This window comes from Camelina sativa, chromosome 5 (assembly GCF_000633955.1).
Source record: "Camelina sativa cultivar DH55 chromosome 5, Cs, whole genome shotgun sequence".
Lineage (NCBI taxonomy): Eukaryota > Viridiplantae > Streptophyta > Magnoliopsida > Brassicales > Brassicaceae > Camelina > Camelina sativa.
Genome location: NC_025689.1, coordinates 3,047,948 through 3,064,330, shown reverse-complemented (window position 1 = coordinate 3,064,330; position 16,383 = coordinate 3,047,948). Strand labels below are relative to the sequence as shown.

The window sequence follows — 16,383 nt, the reverse complement described above, 5'->3', positions numbered from 1 at the left end:
ATTTGACTGCGTATACCTATTGGCTCGGTTAAGCTTGGAGACATCCAGATCAGAGTCTGATTTGAAGATTGCTTTGGGTTCTCGCATGCCTCTGGTTGCAGATATATTAGAATCTACCTTTTCCCGGTAACCATTAATGGGTTTGCAACTGCAAGAATGGTAACCATATCTCTCACCAGTCCTGTCGTCTGAACATTGGAACTCCTCATGAGACCTAATGCTATTTGGGCTACCACCAGACTTCGAAGCTTTCACTCTCAAATTTTTATCTGACCCATTGAAGTGTCGTGAAGACATTTCTGATCTATCATTACAGTACCTTGCCTCAGAACTACTGACAAAAGAATCATTCTCTGTATATCTGCTTTTTTCTGACCACCTCAAAGAATGATCAGGCTGAACCTCTTTCCAGAATCTTGCTGTCTGATGAACAGATCTTGGATTTTCTTGCGTAAAGCACCCGTTTACATCTTCACGATCTATAATCTCCCTATCAGTGCTATCACAATAGTGGGTTTCAGCTCTTGGAGAAGTGCAACCATCCAAACACTCTCCATCTTGATCATCAAGAGATCCAGGTGAAGACAAATCTACATCTCCATTTTCAACTCCTGACTCCTCGCAACTTATAGTTTTGTTATTTTCTTCATCAAGATTTGGAGAACCTTCTTCTTCCCTCGACATATTTGGCAGTATTGCTTTATCACTAAATTTTGGATTCTTCTGCTCTTTTTCTCGTTCTTTTTCCTTCAACCTCTCCTTTCTACGAAGTTTTTTCTCCCTTTCTTTAATTCGTTTCCTTTCTTTTCGCTCCTCTTCTTCACGCTTCTCTTTCTCTTCTTCCTCTAGAAGTTTTTCCTGCAAATGTTGAGATGATGGAGTTGTGGGACAGATAAAAGCGTAAGTGTGTTGTTAAATTGCGTAGATTGTCTAAATGGCCGCGAACAAACAAACCTGCTTCTCCAAGGTGACAATTTCCTTGCAGGCAATATGAACACGTTGCTCTAATAGTTTTGATGAAAGGCAGACAAATATACTGTGTGCATTTTGACGGGCTGTACCTTCCCTAAATGCCTTTTCAACCTAAGATATTATCACGCAAAGATAAAAATGAATACACCTAAGTACAGCACAAAATAACAATGAATGGAAAGTGTACTAAGAGGAAGCTAAAACAAACCTGCTCCTTGAAAATAACCGTTGCAGCATCTAGAAGAAACTCTCGAGCAAGTTCTGGACTCTTAGCATGCTTTTGTGGACGCAAGCACTCACCATCAAGCTCATTCCCATCTTTGTCTATCATGACTTCATCCTTATAAATCATTGGAAACACAATGATAATTATTTTAACAAGGGGATATCATATCTGCAAAGTTGTAAATATTTGAAGGCTTTGTGCCGCAAAGCTTATGAATCTTCAGTTACCTCTTCTTCCTCAGCCTCTTCAGCATGCTCAAAAAACATTCGAATGCATTCCCCTCTTTTAATTGAAACAAAGCCATCCCCAACCACAAGCCTGGAGTGAACGCATTGTTGGCCTCTCAATGCATGGGCTTTGACGGATATCTCGGAGGAGCGGCCATTTTTTTTAAATGCTCTAAGAGTAATGTAACATTCGTGTAATCCACGAAGATCTATGCCCTTGACTTGGGCACTCCGATCGTTGCCGACATATTTGAACTCGAGGATATCAGATTCACCCTCTCCAGTTCCAATAGCCCACTCGAATTGATGATATCCAGCATTCTCTGTAAAATATTGACTCCAATCTGCTCGGACAGAATCAACGTCCACCTGAGAAAATGCAATTACACTTCTGATTCTACCTTCCAATATAAGCCTCTCCCAGATATATTGATAAATTTACTCTTTAAAATCAAAGCTCTTGTAGTATAGGATAAAGGAATCTACAAAGTAAGAGGAAATGATTAAGAAAGATAAAAGACCTGATACTGAAAGGCTGTATCGGCAACACAAAACCATTCGGTACATCTTGGCTCTCTCTGCATTCGTTTAAGCTCCTTAAGTTCTTTAAATTCCCGATTAACATTTTTTCTGCAGTCTCTACAAAACTTTTTGCAGTTGAATCTGTAGTTTGAAAGGTCAACATGTTATTAAGGAAAGGAAAAGAAGTCACAAGACAACGAAAAGAAGAGAAGGAGAACATAACAGCTAAGTAATGCATACAATGACTTGATAGGCACAACCCAAAGTCGAAAATACTGAATCCCTAATCATTATCTAACTTAAAATATGGTCAGGATCATATCGAAATACTTTTTTAACTGAACGTGTGACAGAACATCCAAGAATTTTGAATCAGCAAATAAACAAACCTGTCATTTAGTCTTTCCACGAAATCCTCTTCTTTCATTCTCAAAAGTGACAATCGACTTTCCTCTTCAAGTGCAGACCAAAAATCCACTAATGTATCACAAGAGAGCCTGGTGGTATGCAAAGCACATGTTTCTCTAGTTCCATGACCTTTACCATAACCAGCAATCCCCTGACTTAGCCAAACCCGACCTCCGCCACCACAAGCATCGGGATAAAGCAACTCACGTTCCCTCTCTCGAGCACGGGCACTTTCAAACACCTGCTAGAGCTAATAGATTAGTTTAGGTAAAACTGGACCAACCAAACCAAGTACAGGGAAAACCATTGATGAAACTTACAGTTTGAAGCCCTTTGAAAGATTTTGCATACAAAAAGCAGTCTTGAAGTGTGAGAGATCCCTCACGTGTAGTGCTGAGACCTCCCCAGCGATGAATAGCAGGGTTCTGGTACGCAACCGTATATCTCTTACTGGCGGCTGATTTACCATCGGTTTGATCTTTTAATACTTTCCGTTGAGCGGCCCTCCCACTTGCAACAATCTGCGAGAAACCTTCCTTCAGCAGGCGGTGGCATCTGGAACAGCACATGTTCTTGCGAGCTTGCTCAAACAAAACCTGCTTATCAATCCTAAGAAGCTCCTCCCTAGCTTTCGGCGTCAGCTCACTCCAGAACTGTAACACGTAAGTTCATATAAAAATGGTGTTTCGAGTATAGTAAATCACAAGAAAACGTGAACGCATACAAAACCACGATTTCGGATTTGTCCTGCGACCAGAGTAAACCTATAAACTAAGATCCAATAATCAAAACCACCTAAGGCTGAATCAAGCAAATCAATCAAAAGTAACCTAAAACAAATCATGAAGCAAAAGACACGGACGAAGAAGGAAACGATCCAATCTGGGATAAAATTCAACGTAAGAACAAAAAAAAAATCAGAGAATCGAATCGGAAGAAGAAGAAGAAGAAGTACCTTTTGCAACTGATCGTAGCTAACTCCATCGACATCGTCAGACCAAAACCCAGAAGAGTAATGCTCATTTCTCTGTGCTAAACCCGGCATCGTTTTACACTTATCTTTGTTCATCAACCAAATGATTCCATTAATCCTTTTCTCCTCTCACACGCGAAAACTTAAAACCTCAGGGAAATTAGAAAAAAAAAAAAAAGCGACTCCGTTCCGATTGAATTCTTCTCGAATCCGTGACAACGAAATGAATCCAAAATCGAATCGGGAAATAAGCGTTCGATCGAGATCTGTAAGTAAAATGGATAATCCGAATTTAAAAAAATAAAAACCCGGATTACGTCAAAATAAGAATCCTGAAACGAAGGAATCGAATCAAAGAAATTGAATTTGGGATTGGGATTGGGAAAGAGAAGCGAAACAGGAGGGTTCGTCGGGGCGATGACGACGAGATTCGCAGCTGAGTTATATATATTACTGCTGCTGGCTTGGGTATCAATAGAGGAGGAGGACGAGACGGGTTTGTTATTTTTATTAAATAAATAAAAAAAGTTAGAAAAAAATAAAAACCTAAAATGTGCTTTACTGTTATTTACTTTCTTTACATTCTGGTAAAAAGTGATATAAATCTATCCATTTTTATTACAATTTTAATGACGGTATTTAATATTTTTTAACCAAAAAAAATCCCAATGTGTCTCTCTCATTTTCTTATTTTTTTCCCCCCAATTATAATAAATAAATAAAATCATTTTTTTCTTTCTATATTTTTTAAAATATAAAGTTGTGGTGGTGAGTTAAAAAAAAGAGTTGTGGTGAATGTGGTTTGTTTAGCTTCATATGGGTTTACTTGTTTAGTGAACTAGTGGGTCAATGTGTGGAACTGTGGATGTCGTCATTGTGTTGTTTTTATTCATGATTCTGAGATATATATAACACGATTGAAACTTATAAAATATTACTAAAAATTACAATTTTGATATATATAAAGAAAGAAGATAAAAGTATTTTTTTTTTGTTGAAATTTTTGATATGCAGAGTGGTAAAAAGAAGTTTCCAGTGTTGGTAACTGAATCAAAAGAAAAAGGAAAAATGGAAAGATGACTCCCACAAGAATTGAGATGTGTACATTTGGCAAACCAAAAAGAAAGATTGGGGAATAAGATAAAACGAATAAAAGAAAGATGCAATTTATGACATTTGTCTCTCTTTACAAAAAATGGTTAAACGTATTTAAGATACCTTAATTTCTGATATTATAATCAGATACTAATAATTGTAAAGTTAATTACCGACATTGACATCTTGTTCTCTATCCCACAATATAGTAAACCTATTATTCTAAAAAAAATATACTCATTCTTAAATATAGAATCTGATTATCTTTATATATATATGACCATTTTCTATGTATATTTTAAGTAATTATCCAAAACTAGGTCAACGGATTAGAGGTATCCAATCTACATAAGTCTATATAAATAAACTTTTATTGACAAGTGTAGTAATCTTAAAAAAAAAAAAAACTTTAATGGATCATACTTTAAAATAATCTCTCACATAAATTATATAGTTTTGTAAAAGTTAATGAATAGAAAAGCAAACATTTTTCTCGAATTTTAAAATCTCACAACCATTTCTTGCATTGACTCCTCAAAAAGTGAGAGTTTTGATTTAAAGTTCGATTTAAGGCTTTTAGATACAACAACCAAGAACGAAAGGGGTTTTAAACCAATGAAAAATTATTAGTTACATTCAATAAAATAACAACATCTTATAACCAATAATCATAATAATTCGAATAGAACAGAGAGAAAAAAAATAGCCATACCAAACAACAACAACAAGATTAAAAGGAAGAGTAATGGTGAATTGGTTATTTAGGAAGTAGAATCAGGACCAGCCGGCTTAGAATTAAGAAGAGGCTGAAGTGCCTTGACAACGATGGTCATGTTTGGTCGAAAATCTGCCTCGTACTGAACACACAAGGCCGCCACCGCTGCCAACTGTTCGACCACCCACGAAGAAAATTCATTATTACAAAACTAATTAAACCAAAACGATCATATATCCTATGTCCTCAACTCAAGATTGCAATGTCACTAGCTTTCAATATGAGACGCATAACTAATACCTAAATGCACTCGGACATTTGGTTACCATGAAAGCTACAAAAACCGATCGATCTCTAGGATAACTAGGTATTTCATGCTTAATAAAAGTTAAAGGTCTATAAGTCATAAAACCAATCATCGAACACCAATAATGACAACGTTTTATGTATATATATCAAAAGAAATATAGAACGGACCTTGGCGACTGCTTTGGGAGGGAAGTCATTGTTAAGTTTCGGATCTATACATTGTTTCACTTTGTCTTCACTTAATCTTGGAGTTGCCTATATAACAAGAAGACAAAAGTAAGAGGGCTTAATAAGGATAAATATGGAGTCCTTCGAACATATATATTATATACGTTAATATGTGTACGTACCCAAGTAACAAGACTTTGTTGACCTTTAGGCATGGTATGATCTACGGGTTTTCTTCCTGTCAAGAGCTCCAATAGCACAACACCAAAACTATACACATCACTCTTCTGCGTTATTTGTCCTGTCATTGCATACCTAAGACAATAAAACTCTTACGTTATCAAGAACCATCCGATTGTTACGTTTTAAACAAATGAATTGATTGGTTTATGGTATAATACTCTGGAGCGTGATAGCCAAACGTTCCCAAAACACGAGTAGAGTGAAGCCTAGCCGCGGTATCGGAGGAAGCGTTGGTCAAGTTGAAATCAGCCATTTTGGCCACAAAGTCATCAAACAACAAGACATTGCTCGACCTCACGTCCCTATGGACTATTGGTGGCTGGACCTTCTCGTGAAGGAACTCAAGCCCTTTAGCTGCTCCATATGCGATCTTCACCCTTTGGTTCCAATTCAGCACTGGTCCTGGCTCAGCCCCTTGCACACCCTTTCGCCCTAAAGATTCGATTGATCCATGTATATATCACATACGATTCACTATACTATATGAGTTGTGAAAGTTGAAATTACGTACCATGTAATACATCGTGTAAAGAACCTTTCGTTGCAAACTGGTAGATGAGAATGCGGTTATTTGCCTCCAAGCAGTACCCTAGCAACTCCACAAAGTGGTCGTTTTTGAGCCGAGATACCACCGATAACTTGCCATTTTAAATAGAAGTTAGATTAGCAAATACCATTAGTTTGATCTAAACAGATAGAGAACAAAATAGTTTTAACCTAATAGGGAACACATTGGTATATGCTTTTAACATTTTAGCCTAATGGTATATGAACGATAAGTTTGTAAGTGTACCTGTGAGGTGAAATCGGAGTCGGGTTCTTCAGAAGAGCTAGCATCAAGCTTCTTAATAGCAACAGCTTCTCCCTTAAACTTGCCGCAGAAAACACGTCCATAAGAACCTTCACCGATGAGTGCCTTGTTGCCGAAGTTACCCGCCATTCTGTTCAACTCATCCAATGCAACAGAAGGGATCTCTATGGGCAAAACCTTTGCTGGAGCTCCTGGTCTCGCTGCGTTTGGATTCCTCGGTTCCCCTCTATTCCCACCTATTTCACACACACGCAGAAACGCAAAACGCAAATGTTCGTGTTGTTAAACTCAGAACATAAAAATGTATGTCAACGAACGGGTGAGGAAAATTAGGGAACTCACCGCCAAAATTGGGATTCCCGGCTTTGTTAGGAGGGGCTGCATACTGGTTTGCGGGCGGGCCGGCGGGTTCCTCATCCGCACCACTGCAACAGAACATATCTTCAGATCTTTTGCCAACACGGGTTTTGTCTTCTTGTTCTGTTTCGGTTCTGTTTCTGTCAATGTCTTTATCTGTTGAAAACATATGAAAATGTATATCATCAACATGCATATGTTTCCCATGTTTTAGAATCTAAAATTTCGTTTGTTTAGAGAAAAAAGCGAGTTTTGAAACAACAGAACATATTCCAGATCATATCAAGATTGTGAAAAATCTTCAAGAATCAAAACATTATGATTGGTTACCTCGATTCTGCCATTGAAATCAATCCAAGAAAATGACGATGATGGAGAGAGTGAATGTTTCAGAAAACCCTCAAAGGAAGGATCCGTATATTCTCAAAAGTTTGAATAATGTTAGGGGAAAAATAAAATCAACGAGCCTGAAATTTTTAGAAATCTGGGGAAAAAAAAGAGTTTGAGAAAAAAAAAGAAAAAAAATTAATGTTGTTAGAATTATTATTGCAAGTCTCTCTGTGTTCTCTGTTCCGCGATAAAGTCGGGAGCAAAAAAAAAACACATTCGCTTAATAGTTTTGTTATTTTAATATAACCATTACCAACGTAGGAAAATGTTAAGTAGCCTTCACGTCTTGCACGTCCTCTCCGAACCATAATACGACCTATCTTTGTAATCATTCATATTTCTAAATTCTGACCCATCATTTAGTTGAAATTCATAATTTATCAGTTTGGTAGGTAGAAAAATAATATAAAATTTTAATTAATACTATATATAGTTTTTAGTTTTTTTTTCTTTGATAAAATAACTTTTAAAACAACATAAATGATAACTCAAAATATAAATAAAAGAACATTTGTGTTAAAAGATAAAAATAAAATATTATAATACTTTTGCATTTATTTGTTATTGTATATCTACTTAAATTATTAATAAATCTAAAAATATTTTAGAAAAAAATGATATAAACATACCCGTGTAAAAAGTATATATTATTTATAATTATTATGTCACAAGAACTAACAATTATAATAAGAAAAATAGTAATAGTATATAGCCTAGATTTTAGTGGAAAAACATTATTTAGCCGAAATAAAAGCACATATAAATTTGATTTTTTCTGTTCTCATGAATAAAACTATATGGTTGCATAGAGATGAAAAAAATGAGTTAAACAAAAAAAATTGAAGAACATTCAACTCATTGCTCAGAAATATAGGAGATGAATAAGTTGAACAAATTTATTTTATAATTTATTCATTTTTCCAATTTTTTGGGTTAAATGATTGGTTGAATTTTCATTCAACTTATTCATATGGGTTAAATAAATTAATGAGCACAAACCAGAAAAAAATAAATTAAAAAAAAAAGAACAAAAAAAAACCCAAATTTAGAATAATAAAAGCCCAAACTTTTTTAGAGTAAGCTTAAAGTAAGCTTACAGATCAAGCCAACGGAGAAATGGAAATTGGAGATTATATTTAGGAGTTATCTAAATATAATAAGAAGTTAAAGAATAAGAAATTTTCCCATTAGGAATAGGATATATACTTAAGAGTTTTATAGATAAGAGATGGTAGGTTGTAGCATAACTTATGAGTTGAGAGATTGAGAGAGATAATTTAAGTTTTGAGTTATTTTCTTAAGCTAATAAAGAGATTTATTCTTTATAATTTGTGTTCTTAAAATCTTTCAATTCTAGAAAACTTAGGGCCAACAGATGGGAGGTTCTTTAGGTAGGGTTTATGATTTTTTTTCCCTCTTCTTCGTCTCGAAAATCTCTCTCTTTCTCTCTCACTACCTTGCTAAAGCATCAAAAAGATTTCACACGTTAGCACTTGAGAAGGCCTTCGTAGACCACAAGAAACAACAAGAGGTAGGCCTATTTTTTTCTTGTCCTTTTGCAATTCACTTTTTGATATATTTTTTACTATTAATTAATTAAGATCGAAGTCAGTTAACGCAGCCCATGATATCGCTGCGGCTGAACGTATCAGAAGATGGCCAAACCATCCATGGACGACACTCAAGACCTTCAAACTCAATCAACGCTACTGTAGAAAACATCCCAACTGATGTCATGATGGACATATTCTCTAGATTATCGTCAAAATCTATAGCCACATGTCGCTGTGTATCGAAGCTCTGGGTTTCCATACTTGGAATTCCCTATTTCACTGAGTTGTTCCTTACCAAATCTTATGCTCTACCGAGGCTATTGTTCGTCTGCGAGAAAGACAGTGAGCTGATCGTCTTCTCCACACCTCAGCCTACAAATCCATATAAGCACTCGTCTCCTTTAGCTGCCACTTATCATATGAAAATTCCTTTTGGTAGGTATTGTGATAATATTAGACCTATCCATGGCCTTGTTTTTATTCGAAATGAGCAGAGGTTCAAATTGGAGTCCGTGATATGTAACCCTACCACAAGACAAACCTTAACTTTACCGAAACCAAAGACAAGGAAGAGGTTACGTATACATAGCTATTTTGGGTATGATCCGATGGAGAAACAGTTCAAGGTACTGTCAATGACGGAAAGAGATGGGATTTCTGATGAGCATCAAGTTCTAACATTAGGAGCTAAGAAACTGTCATGGAGAATGATCGAATGTTGCATACCCCATCATCCTAAGTATGAGGGGATATGCATTAATGGTGTTTTGTATTACCGTGCTTCCGTCGACAAATCTTCAAATATTTTTGTGATAGTTTGCTTTGATGTTAGGTCCGAGAAGTTTAGCTTTATTAAAGCTATGGAACCTTTCATCATAGACGCACATCTGATTAACTACAATGGTAAATTGGGTTTAGTTATGTCGGAAGGGCTTCCGTATATTAGTGGAAGATGTAGAAGTTTTAAGATGTGGGTTCTAAAAGACTCCCAAAAACACGGATGGTTCAAAAATACTTACGAATTGCCTCCTCTGTGGCAGTATGAAATTGCAGGGGAATTATTACATTTTGTTGGGGTGACTGGTACTACAAATGAAATTGTGTTCTCGCCGACGTATCTATCCTACCCTTTCTATGTTTTGTACTACAGTTTCGAGAAGAAAACTATCAGAAAAGTAAGAATCCAAGGAATGGGAGGGTTTAAGCAAAATAATTGGGTTCAGATGTTTATAGACCATGTAGAGGACGTGAGACTTATGTAACACTTAAGAATTTGCTTGATGATCAAATATTTTATAACATCTTCTTTTCATATTAAATCAGTATATGATGAATATTTATATATATATGTATATTTCCTGGCCGCCAAGGAATAAAGGATCCTTTAGCACAAGAAGGAGTTAACTAGGATGTGTTGTTACTTGTTATAAACAAACAAGAAAAGCAACAAAAATAATCTTTAAAATTTCTATACCATATAGTACATATCGCTTTTCTGTCTGCTGATTAATTGTAAGAACTACAAATTCAGATGAAAGAAACAACTGTCTTATATGGAAATTAAACTGATGATCTGGTCGATGTTGATTTGTACTTTCTCGGCAACTTTGTTACTGATAAATAAAACATAGATAATTGATTGCCAAAAAAATAAAACATAGATAATTTTGTAAGTGATAAACTAAATATATTTTTTATACAATGATATGAAGTTATGAACTATAATGTCAAGATAAGCTTCTATTTTCTAATTTTTAATGTTAGGCTTCATTCTAATGATTTCACCTTGATATGTATATGTGTATATATATCATCTGATTGTAATTTCAAAAAAAAATGGAATCAAGTATTAAAATATGGTATATTCTTGTAATGACCTAAAAAAAAATTAAATTATATACCAAAAATAATTAAAAACTAAAACTATTTTAAACTACATATATTCCTTAAATACATATATTCCATATAGTCTGTAAAATTAAAATTTTAATTCAAAATATTTTCAAAATGAGATAATGATTATTATAGGATAAATACTGATGAAAGTTACATGAAATATAAATAAATAAATATGAAGTTTACAATTTTCATAAAAGAGAACTGATTTTATATACTTAACTGATAGAATGAAAATTTAACAATTTTATATAGATCTAAAATGCTGAATAGAATTGATTTTAACTATATATGTGTTTTCTTATTAGAATTAAAATATTTTAGTTTTTGAACTAATTATGAATAAAGTTAGATATTGTTCTAAAACTAACTGAGAGAGAGTGAGGAAAGGTTATTGTAACATTTTCAATATACTTAATTTTACCTTTTTATAAATCAATTGAACATGATATAAATATATTTGCATATATGAATGGACATATTTGCTTAATTACTTCCAAACCTACAAAAACAACATAAGAAAGAAACGGAGACATGATTAGTAGAGAAAAATTAATAATATAAAATTGAAAAAATATTGCACAAATTTTAAACAATAAAAAAACAAAACTCTAGGGTAGAATTGTGTGGTATGGCTGTAAGGAAAACTATTTATAGCAAAATGATGGCTGGAAGGGTTTATTTTTAAATCTCTATGTTATTATATTAATTGCATAGTCACTTACTTTTAATACATTATTACATTACATAGCATGTTATAATTTTAAGCTGAACTGAAATTCATATTAAATATGATATTAAATATTCAAATCATAGGATAAAAAATATTGCACTTGTTTGAAGTTAGTCAACAATAATTTTATTGCATACTAATAATTATAAAAAATTTCAACATAATAAATTAAATATACTTGTGTAACTAATTTTTCTTAATAATAATAATAATGTTTTCACTTTAAATATGTTTTGTTGTTTGTATTATATATCAAAACCCATATAACATGTGTCAATTTCTTAGAGTATATGTTTGATAAGAATCCTTTTATTTACCTAGATTTATTGGAAAGTTCAAGGTAAATCATATTATAATATGCTGTATTTTATTTTATTTTTGTTATTGAAATATATGATAAAAAGGGAAAAATACTGGAATAATATCACTCATATACATTTTTAATATAAATATATAATTAAATCTATAAAAGATGAATAATAGTGTATTTGGATTTGATTTTTGTTTTTTTGAATTTAATTGAAATTAATGAAAACAAGTAATTAAAAGATGACACATGTTCAAAGAAGGAGTGCCTATATGTCACCTTTTAGAGCAAGGCTATTGCAATTCAACTATAGATTAAATTTAGCACCACAACACTAATTAGTTATTTGAGTTTCTGGGACATATCCATAATAAGTATCTGCAATCTTGCTCAAATTTTATGTACATGGGCATTTTCAACCTCAACATCCTACAATCAAAGAGGCTTGGGTGGGTTTTTTTTAGCAATCGGCTCTTAACAGTTTTCTTGGATTCAGTTCATCCTTCCAGAGAAACTGATCCCAAAGTTCATCCTTCCAGAGAAACTGATCCCAAGAATGGAGTACTAAAGTCTTGGACGTTGGATCATTGTTCTTTGCTTTTTCGGTTAGATTTCTTCAAGTTGGATGAAGGATGTCCTTCTTTGAAGACAAAGGTTGTACTATTGCAAACGGTAAAAAATATCGTTTTTATTTTTTTTCCAACAAAACCAAAATTACAAGATGTGTAATATTGCAAACCGTAAAATATTTTTTTCAACCAATCATGGGATAATTTTCATCTCATAGTTATTGAAAAAGAAAGTTGAAGAAAAGACAAAAATTGGAAATTCAACTCCTCCCATATGACCAATAAGCTCTCTCAAAGGCTGTTATGTACAACTCATCCGTTTAGATTCAATCAAAATCATCAGAGCTTATTTCTTTCTTCTCTTCTTTATTTCCCATTTTGCTTTGGTATCATGAATCATTACTATCACCATTAGCTTATTCTTCTTTCCAAATCCGTCCAGTGACTCGCAACTTGAGTTCTTCTTTGTCACTGCCAGAGAAGTACAGAGCCAAGTTTCTAGGAATGATGAGTCCGTCTTGACTATCACGGACTTTCCTGTGACTGTCTCGGATGCTTCTTGGTATCCCTTGCCATGTCAGTTTACGGCTGTGAGCTCCAACTTCCAAGCTGTAACTGAACTTCTTAGCCTCGTTCTCGTCTCCCATGAACCGTAGAAACGCCATGTACACTGGTGCCATCCCGAGCTGAAACGCCTCAAAGTGTAAGCAGAACTGTCTTCCGAAACAGTTGAAGACCTAAACAGCATCAAATACATTATGATGAAATCGTAAGTTCCTTCTCTTATATCTTAAATATGTCTCATAGATATCCAAACAGTCCTATACATTCAGGGTTCAGTGTTCACTTCCATTCAGGGTACTCGTGTTTTCTAGCAAAGAATGAAGAAATCGCAACCCATCCTAGTCTCATTCTTTTGTGATAAGAAAACATGAAATTATGAGGTATCAATAAAGGAAGCAGAACTATAATAAAAAACCATGAACCCCATCATTGACTGTAAGATAAAGATATGGCAAACAGTATGTGACATGGACGATGAATTCCAAAATCATGACAAGATATGACTTTTGAGTGAAAGGGCTACGCCAAGTACATTTTAACAATGACTAGAGAGCTATAAGCGAATGCATAAATATAGAATTACCGTAAGCATCCATGTAGCATTCTCGACCTCGTGCGGATTTGCCTTCACATAACGATGGTTGAATGTGCACCCATCATGCATATCAACTTTATGATCATCTTTGAGATGGTCAACAAGTGTTTGAATATCACCCGTCACTGAACACTCAGAACCAGCGTAAGGACAGTTGTAGGATCGAAACTTGCAATGCTGTTCGTGCTTGAGCTTGCTGTAGTATGGGAAAATGTCATGGCACCCTAAATTTTGGTACCGACATGGAACTTCCAATGATTCTGCGACCTTCTCAAGAGCCAAGCATCTTATGTTACCAAGCTCGTAGCGGCATGTAGGGCATGTGTTCTGCACTCTCAGTTTGCAGCTTGAACACAATGTGTGGCCGTTTGGGCACTACGGGAAACAAACCAGACATTCAAGGAGCTCATAAACACCAGACTTACAGATCAAGACGTATGTAAGTGACTACCAAAGAAAGAAAAGAGACACACCTGATAAATTGGGGGATACATTAGATTTGTACAAACCAGACATTCAAGGAGCTCATAAACACCATTGCTCGAATGAAATTTTCCAATGGAGCCACTACCGGATTTCGCTGGTTTGTTATTAGCCTCAACCTTTGCCATCTTAACCTCATAATCCAAGCCTGTTGAGTTAGATTCTAGAGCTTCTTTCAATGCACTGCCACCAGGAGCCATGGAGATTCCAAACTAAACCAAAATTTCTACAATAAACTAAAAGTGCCCTTCTCCTCTCTTGTTGCAGATGATATATACTCCTTTGGATCTTTGTTCTTCTGCAGGTTAAGAAGTGATGGCTAAAAGTAAAGCTTATATATACATCATGAGGAAATGTAAACAATTACCAAATACCTCGGAAAACAAGAACGGAAATGTTAACATGATTAGTTCAAAAATTGGAGAAAAGCAGGTTAGAAGTAGTTACCAGGTGCACTAGATCAAGTTCCTTTCTTTATATCCGGAACAAGAGATCAATAATCTCTAAGCAGTACACCATACTGCAGCAACTCCAGTCATATAGGGTAGGAGGTAAAAGCGTATAAAACGTAGCAGACACTTGGTTTGGAGAAAAGGTTAGCCTTGGAAACTATTGTGATTAAGCTCATTCCCACTTCCCCTGCAGTCCGTTTAGATTTCTTCACAAATATTCCTTTCGAAATGGAAACAGTAATGTAACAAGTTAGGCTTTTAATAACAATCACAGGCTATATCAAACAACTAAATTAGAGTAATCAAATGGAATAATTGCAGGCCAATCAAGAAACAGATTTATTATGAAAAATAACCTCAGGATCTCAAACATGGAAAAAATCTCAAAAAAGGCAAATTTCGAATTTTGAAATCAGATATAGAAGTTGTTGGTTAAGACCAAACTGAAACTGAATTTGATTTTAAAATTGAGAAGAGGAACAGAACCGGATCCGAGAATTTCCCATGGCAAGATTCATCAATCATCACAACAATAAGACCCAGAACAAAAGGAAATTGCAACACAGAACCTAACAACAAAAAAAACAAACCTAGTTCTCTAAATTCCATAGCTTCCTAAGATTATGTCGATGCTAATTTTAAGACCCATTGAAGAAAAATCCCAAATTTGGCAGAAAGAAACTTGAAGAGAGAGAAAGAGAGAAAGAGAGATACCCCAAAAAGAAGAAATTTGAAGACGGTGGCGTTGGACAAGGTATTGTGGGTTCAGAGATTCACATGAGGTAAGGACGATGATATGAACAGTGAAAGCTCGATTTAGGGGAAGAAGGAGAAAAGGAGGCGATGATTAGTTGAGTTGAGAGTTGTATCGTCTCTTTTGTTGTTTGTTTCGATGAAAGCCATTAACAAGTNCTCCTTGCGCTCTTTTGGTGTTTCTTGCGAGCTGTGAGGAGAAGGTTGGGAGCTGTGAGGAGAAGGTTGGGAGCTGTGAGGAGAAGGTTGTGAGCTCTGTCCAGAAGGTGGATAACTTTCCCAATGAAAGTTATCATTTAAACCACCTTCTTCTTGACTGTTAAGCAAGTTGAAGTAAGAAGAAGACTGAAAGAAGGGATTATTAGAATCCATAGGAAGAAACGGATAAGGAAGAGAAGGAATGCGAGGAGAAGAGAAGATAAGAGCAGAGAAGAGAAGCGGGTATAGAAGATGATCAATGCGAAGAGAAGAGAAGAGAAAAGCAGAGATTAGAAGCGGGTATAGAAGAGAAGGAATGCGAAGATAAGAGATGCGAGTATAGAAGAGAAGTGAATATCATTTACAAGTGAGAAAGGGAAGATAAATGAAAGAGATTTATGGTTTAAAACCTTACTTGCAATAACTATCAAAACTTAAAGACCAAACAACAAATGTCTAATCACAATTTATGACAAGTACACATTACAACTACCAAATTAAACAAGAAACTATGAACAAACAACACTAAAATTAAATACAACCAACTACACAACAATGCTACCAATTTATTACAAGTAAACATTACAACTACCAAATGAGAAACCTAAAAAAAAACACAACCATACGAATCAATGCGAGACATCATACGAATGACATTGTTAAAAAAATTTATCCAAAAATCATACGAATGACAATGACTATCTTAATCAACCAAAAGTTGTATCAAAATCAATGTCAAAAACATTTTACCAACCATACCAATGACACAACAATCACCAAATTGAAAACCTTGATAAAAAAAAATTTAACCTATCTCAATGTTAAAAAAATAGACCGAGACACAAAGATGATGATCCTTTAACA

At 34.6% G+C, this 16,383-nt stretch overlaps 4 protein-coding genes across 5 annotated transcripts in view; 1 reads left to right on the top strand and 3 right to left on the bottom strand.

Moving 5' to 3' along the window:
* The window catches only part of LOC104785181, a 10,082-nt gene extending 6,270 nt beyond the window's left edge, over nucleotides 1-3,812 (bottom strand). Inside the window, exons 1-8 of one of the 2 annotated variants that reach the window (XM_010510338.2) lie at nucleotides 3,311-3,812; nucleotides 2,676-3,008; nucleotides 2,337-2,596; nucleotides 1,947-2,088; nucleotides 1,426-1,794; nucleotides 1,181-1,312; nucleotides 955-1,083; nucleotides 17-858 (exon numbers count right to left, since the gene is read on the bottom strand). In XM_010510338.2, the coding sequence (XP_010508640.1) occupies nucleotides 17-858; nucleotides 955-1,083; nucleotides 1,181-1,312; nucleotides 1,426-1,794; nucleotides 1,947-2,088; nucleotides 2,337-2,596; nucleotides 2,676-3,008; nucleotides 3,311-3,424 (2,321 nt within the window). In that variant the 5' untranslated portion in view covers nucleotides 3,425-3,812. The remainder of the gene's footprint in view (nucleotides 1-16; nucleotides 859-954; nucleotides 1,084-1,180; nucleotides 1,313-1,425; nucleotides 1,795-1,946; nucleotides 2,089-2,336; nucleotides 2,597-2,675; nucleotides 3,009-3,310) is intronic. The other variant, XM_010510337.2, reaches the window with a different exon arrangement.
* On the bottom strand, nucleotides 4,978-7,593 carry LOC104785179 (probable protein kinase At2g41970). The gene is made up of 8 exons (XM_010510335.1): nucleotides 7,357-7,593; nucleotides 7,012-7,182; nucleotides 6,652-6,905; nucleotides 6,370-6,496; nucleotides 6,017-6,290; nucleotides 5,798-5,930; nucleotides 5,616-5,702; nucleotides 4,978-5,310 (listed from the first exon to the last, which is right to left on the bottom strand). The coding sequence occupies exons 2-8, from the start codon at nucleotides 7,106-7,108 to the stop codon at nucleotides 5,185-5,187; spliced, it is 1,098 nt and encodes a 365-aa protein (XP_010508637.1). The 5' UTR covers nucleotides 7,109-7,182; nucleotides 7,357-7,593; the 3' UTR covers nucleotides 4,978-5,184.
* On the top strand, nucleotides 9,041-10,231 carry LOC104788821 (F-box protein DOR-like). The gene has a single exon (XM_010514602.1). It carries the CDS (start codon nucleotides 9,041-9,043, stop codon nucleotides 10,229-10,231), a length of 1,191 nt encoding a protein of 396 aa, XP_010512904.1.
* Nucleotides 12,676-15,479, bottom strand: LOC104785178 (putative E3 ubiquitin-protein ligase SINAT1). The gene is made up of 5 exons (XM_010510333.2): nucleotides 15,283-15,479; nucleotides 14,564-14,788; nucleotides 14,107-14,414; nucleotides 13,622-14,008; nucleotides 12,676-13,211 (listed from the first exon to the last, which is right to left on the bottom strand). The coding sequence occupies exons 3-5, from the start codon at nucleotides 14,314-14,316 to the stop codon at nucleotides 12,891-12,893; spliced, it is 918 nt and encodes a 305-aa protein (XP_010508635.1). The 5' UTR covers nucleotides 14,317-14,414; nucleotides 14,564-14,788; nucleotides 15,283-15,479; the 3' UTR covers nucleotides 12,676-12,890.

Coding starts and splice junctions, on each gene's coding strand:
- LOC104785179 (XM_010510335.1), bottom strand. CDS start 7,108: ATGTTCTGTTGCAGTGGTGCGGATGAGGAACCCGCCGGCCCGCCCGCA. Junction 6,906..7,011: donor CGGGAATCCCAATTTTGGCG/GTGAGTTCCCTA, acceptor TGTGTGAAATAG/GTGGGAATAGAGGGGAACCG. Junction 5,703..5,797: donor AACAAAGTCTTGTTACTTGG/GTACGTACACAT, acceptor CTTGTTATATAG/GCAACTCCAAGATTAAGTGA.
- LOC104788821 (XM_010514602.1), top strand. CDS start 9,041: ATGATATCGCTGCGGCTGAACGTATCAGAAGATGGCCAAACCATCCAT.
- LOC104785178 (XM_010510333.2), bottom strand. CDS start 14,316: ATGGCTCCTGGTGGCAGTGCATTGAAAGAAGCTCTAGAATCTAACTCA. Junction 14,009..14,106: donor TGTATCCCCCAATTTATCAG/GTGTGTCTCTTT, acceptor TGTTTCCCGTAG/TGCCCAAACGGCCACACATT. Junction 13,212..13,621: donor ATGCTACATGGATGCTTACG/GTAATTCTATAT, acceptor GATGCTGTTTAG/GTCTTCAACTGTTTCGGAAG.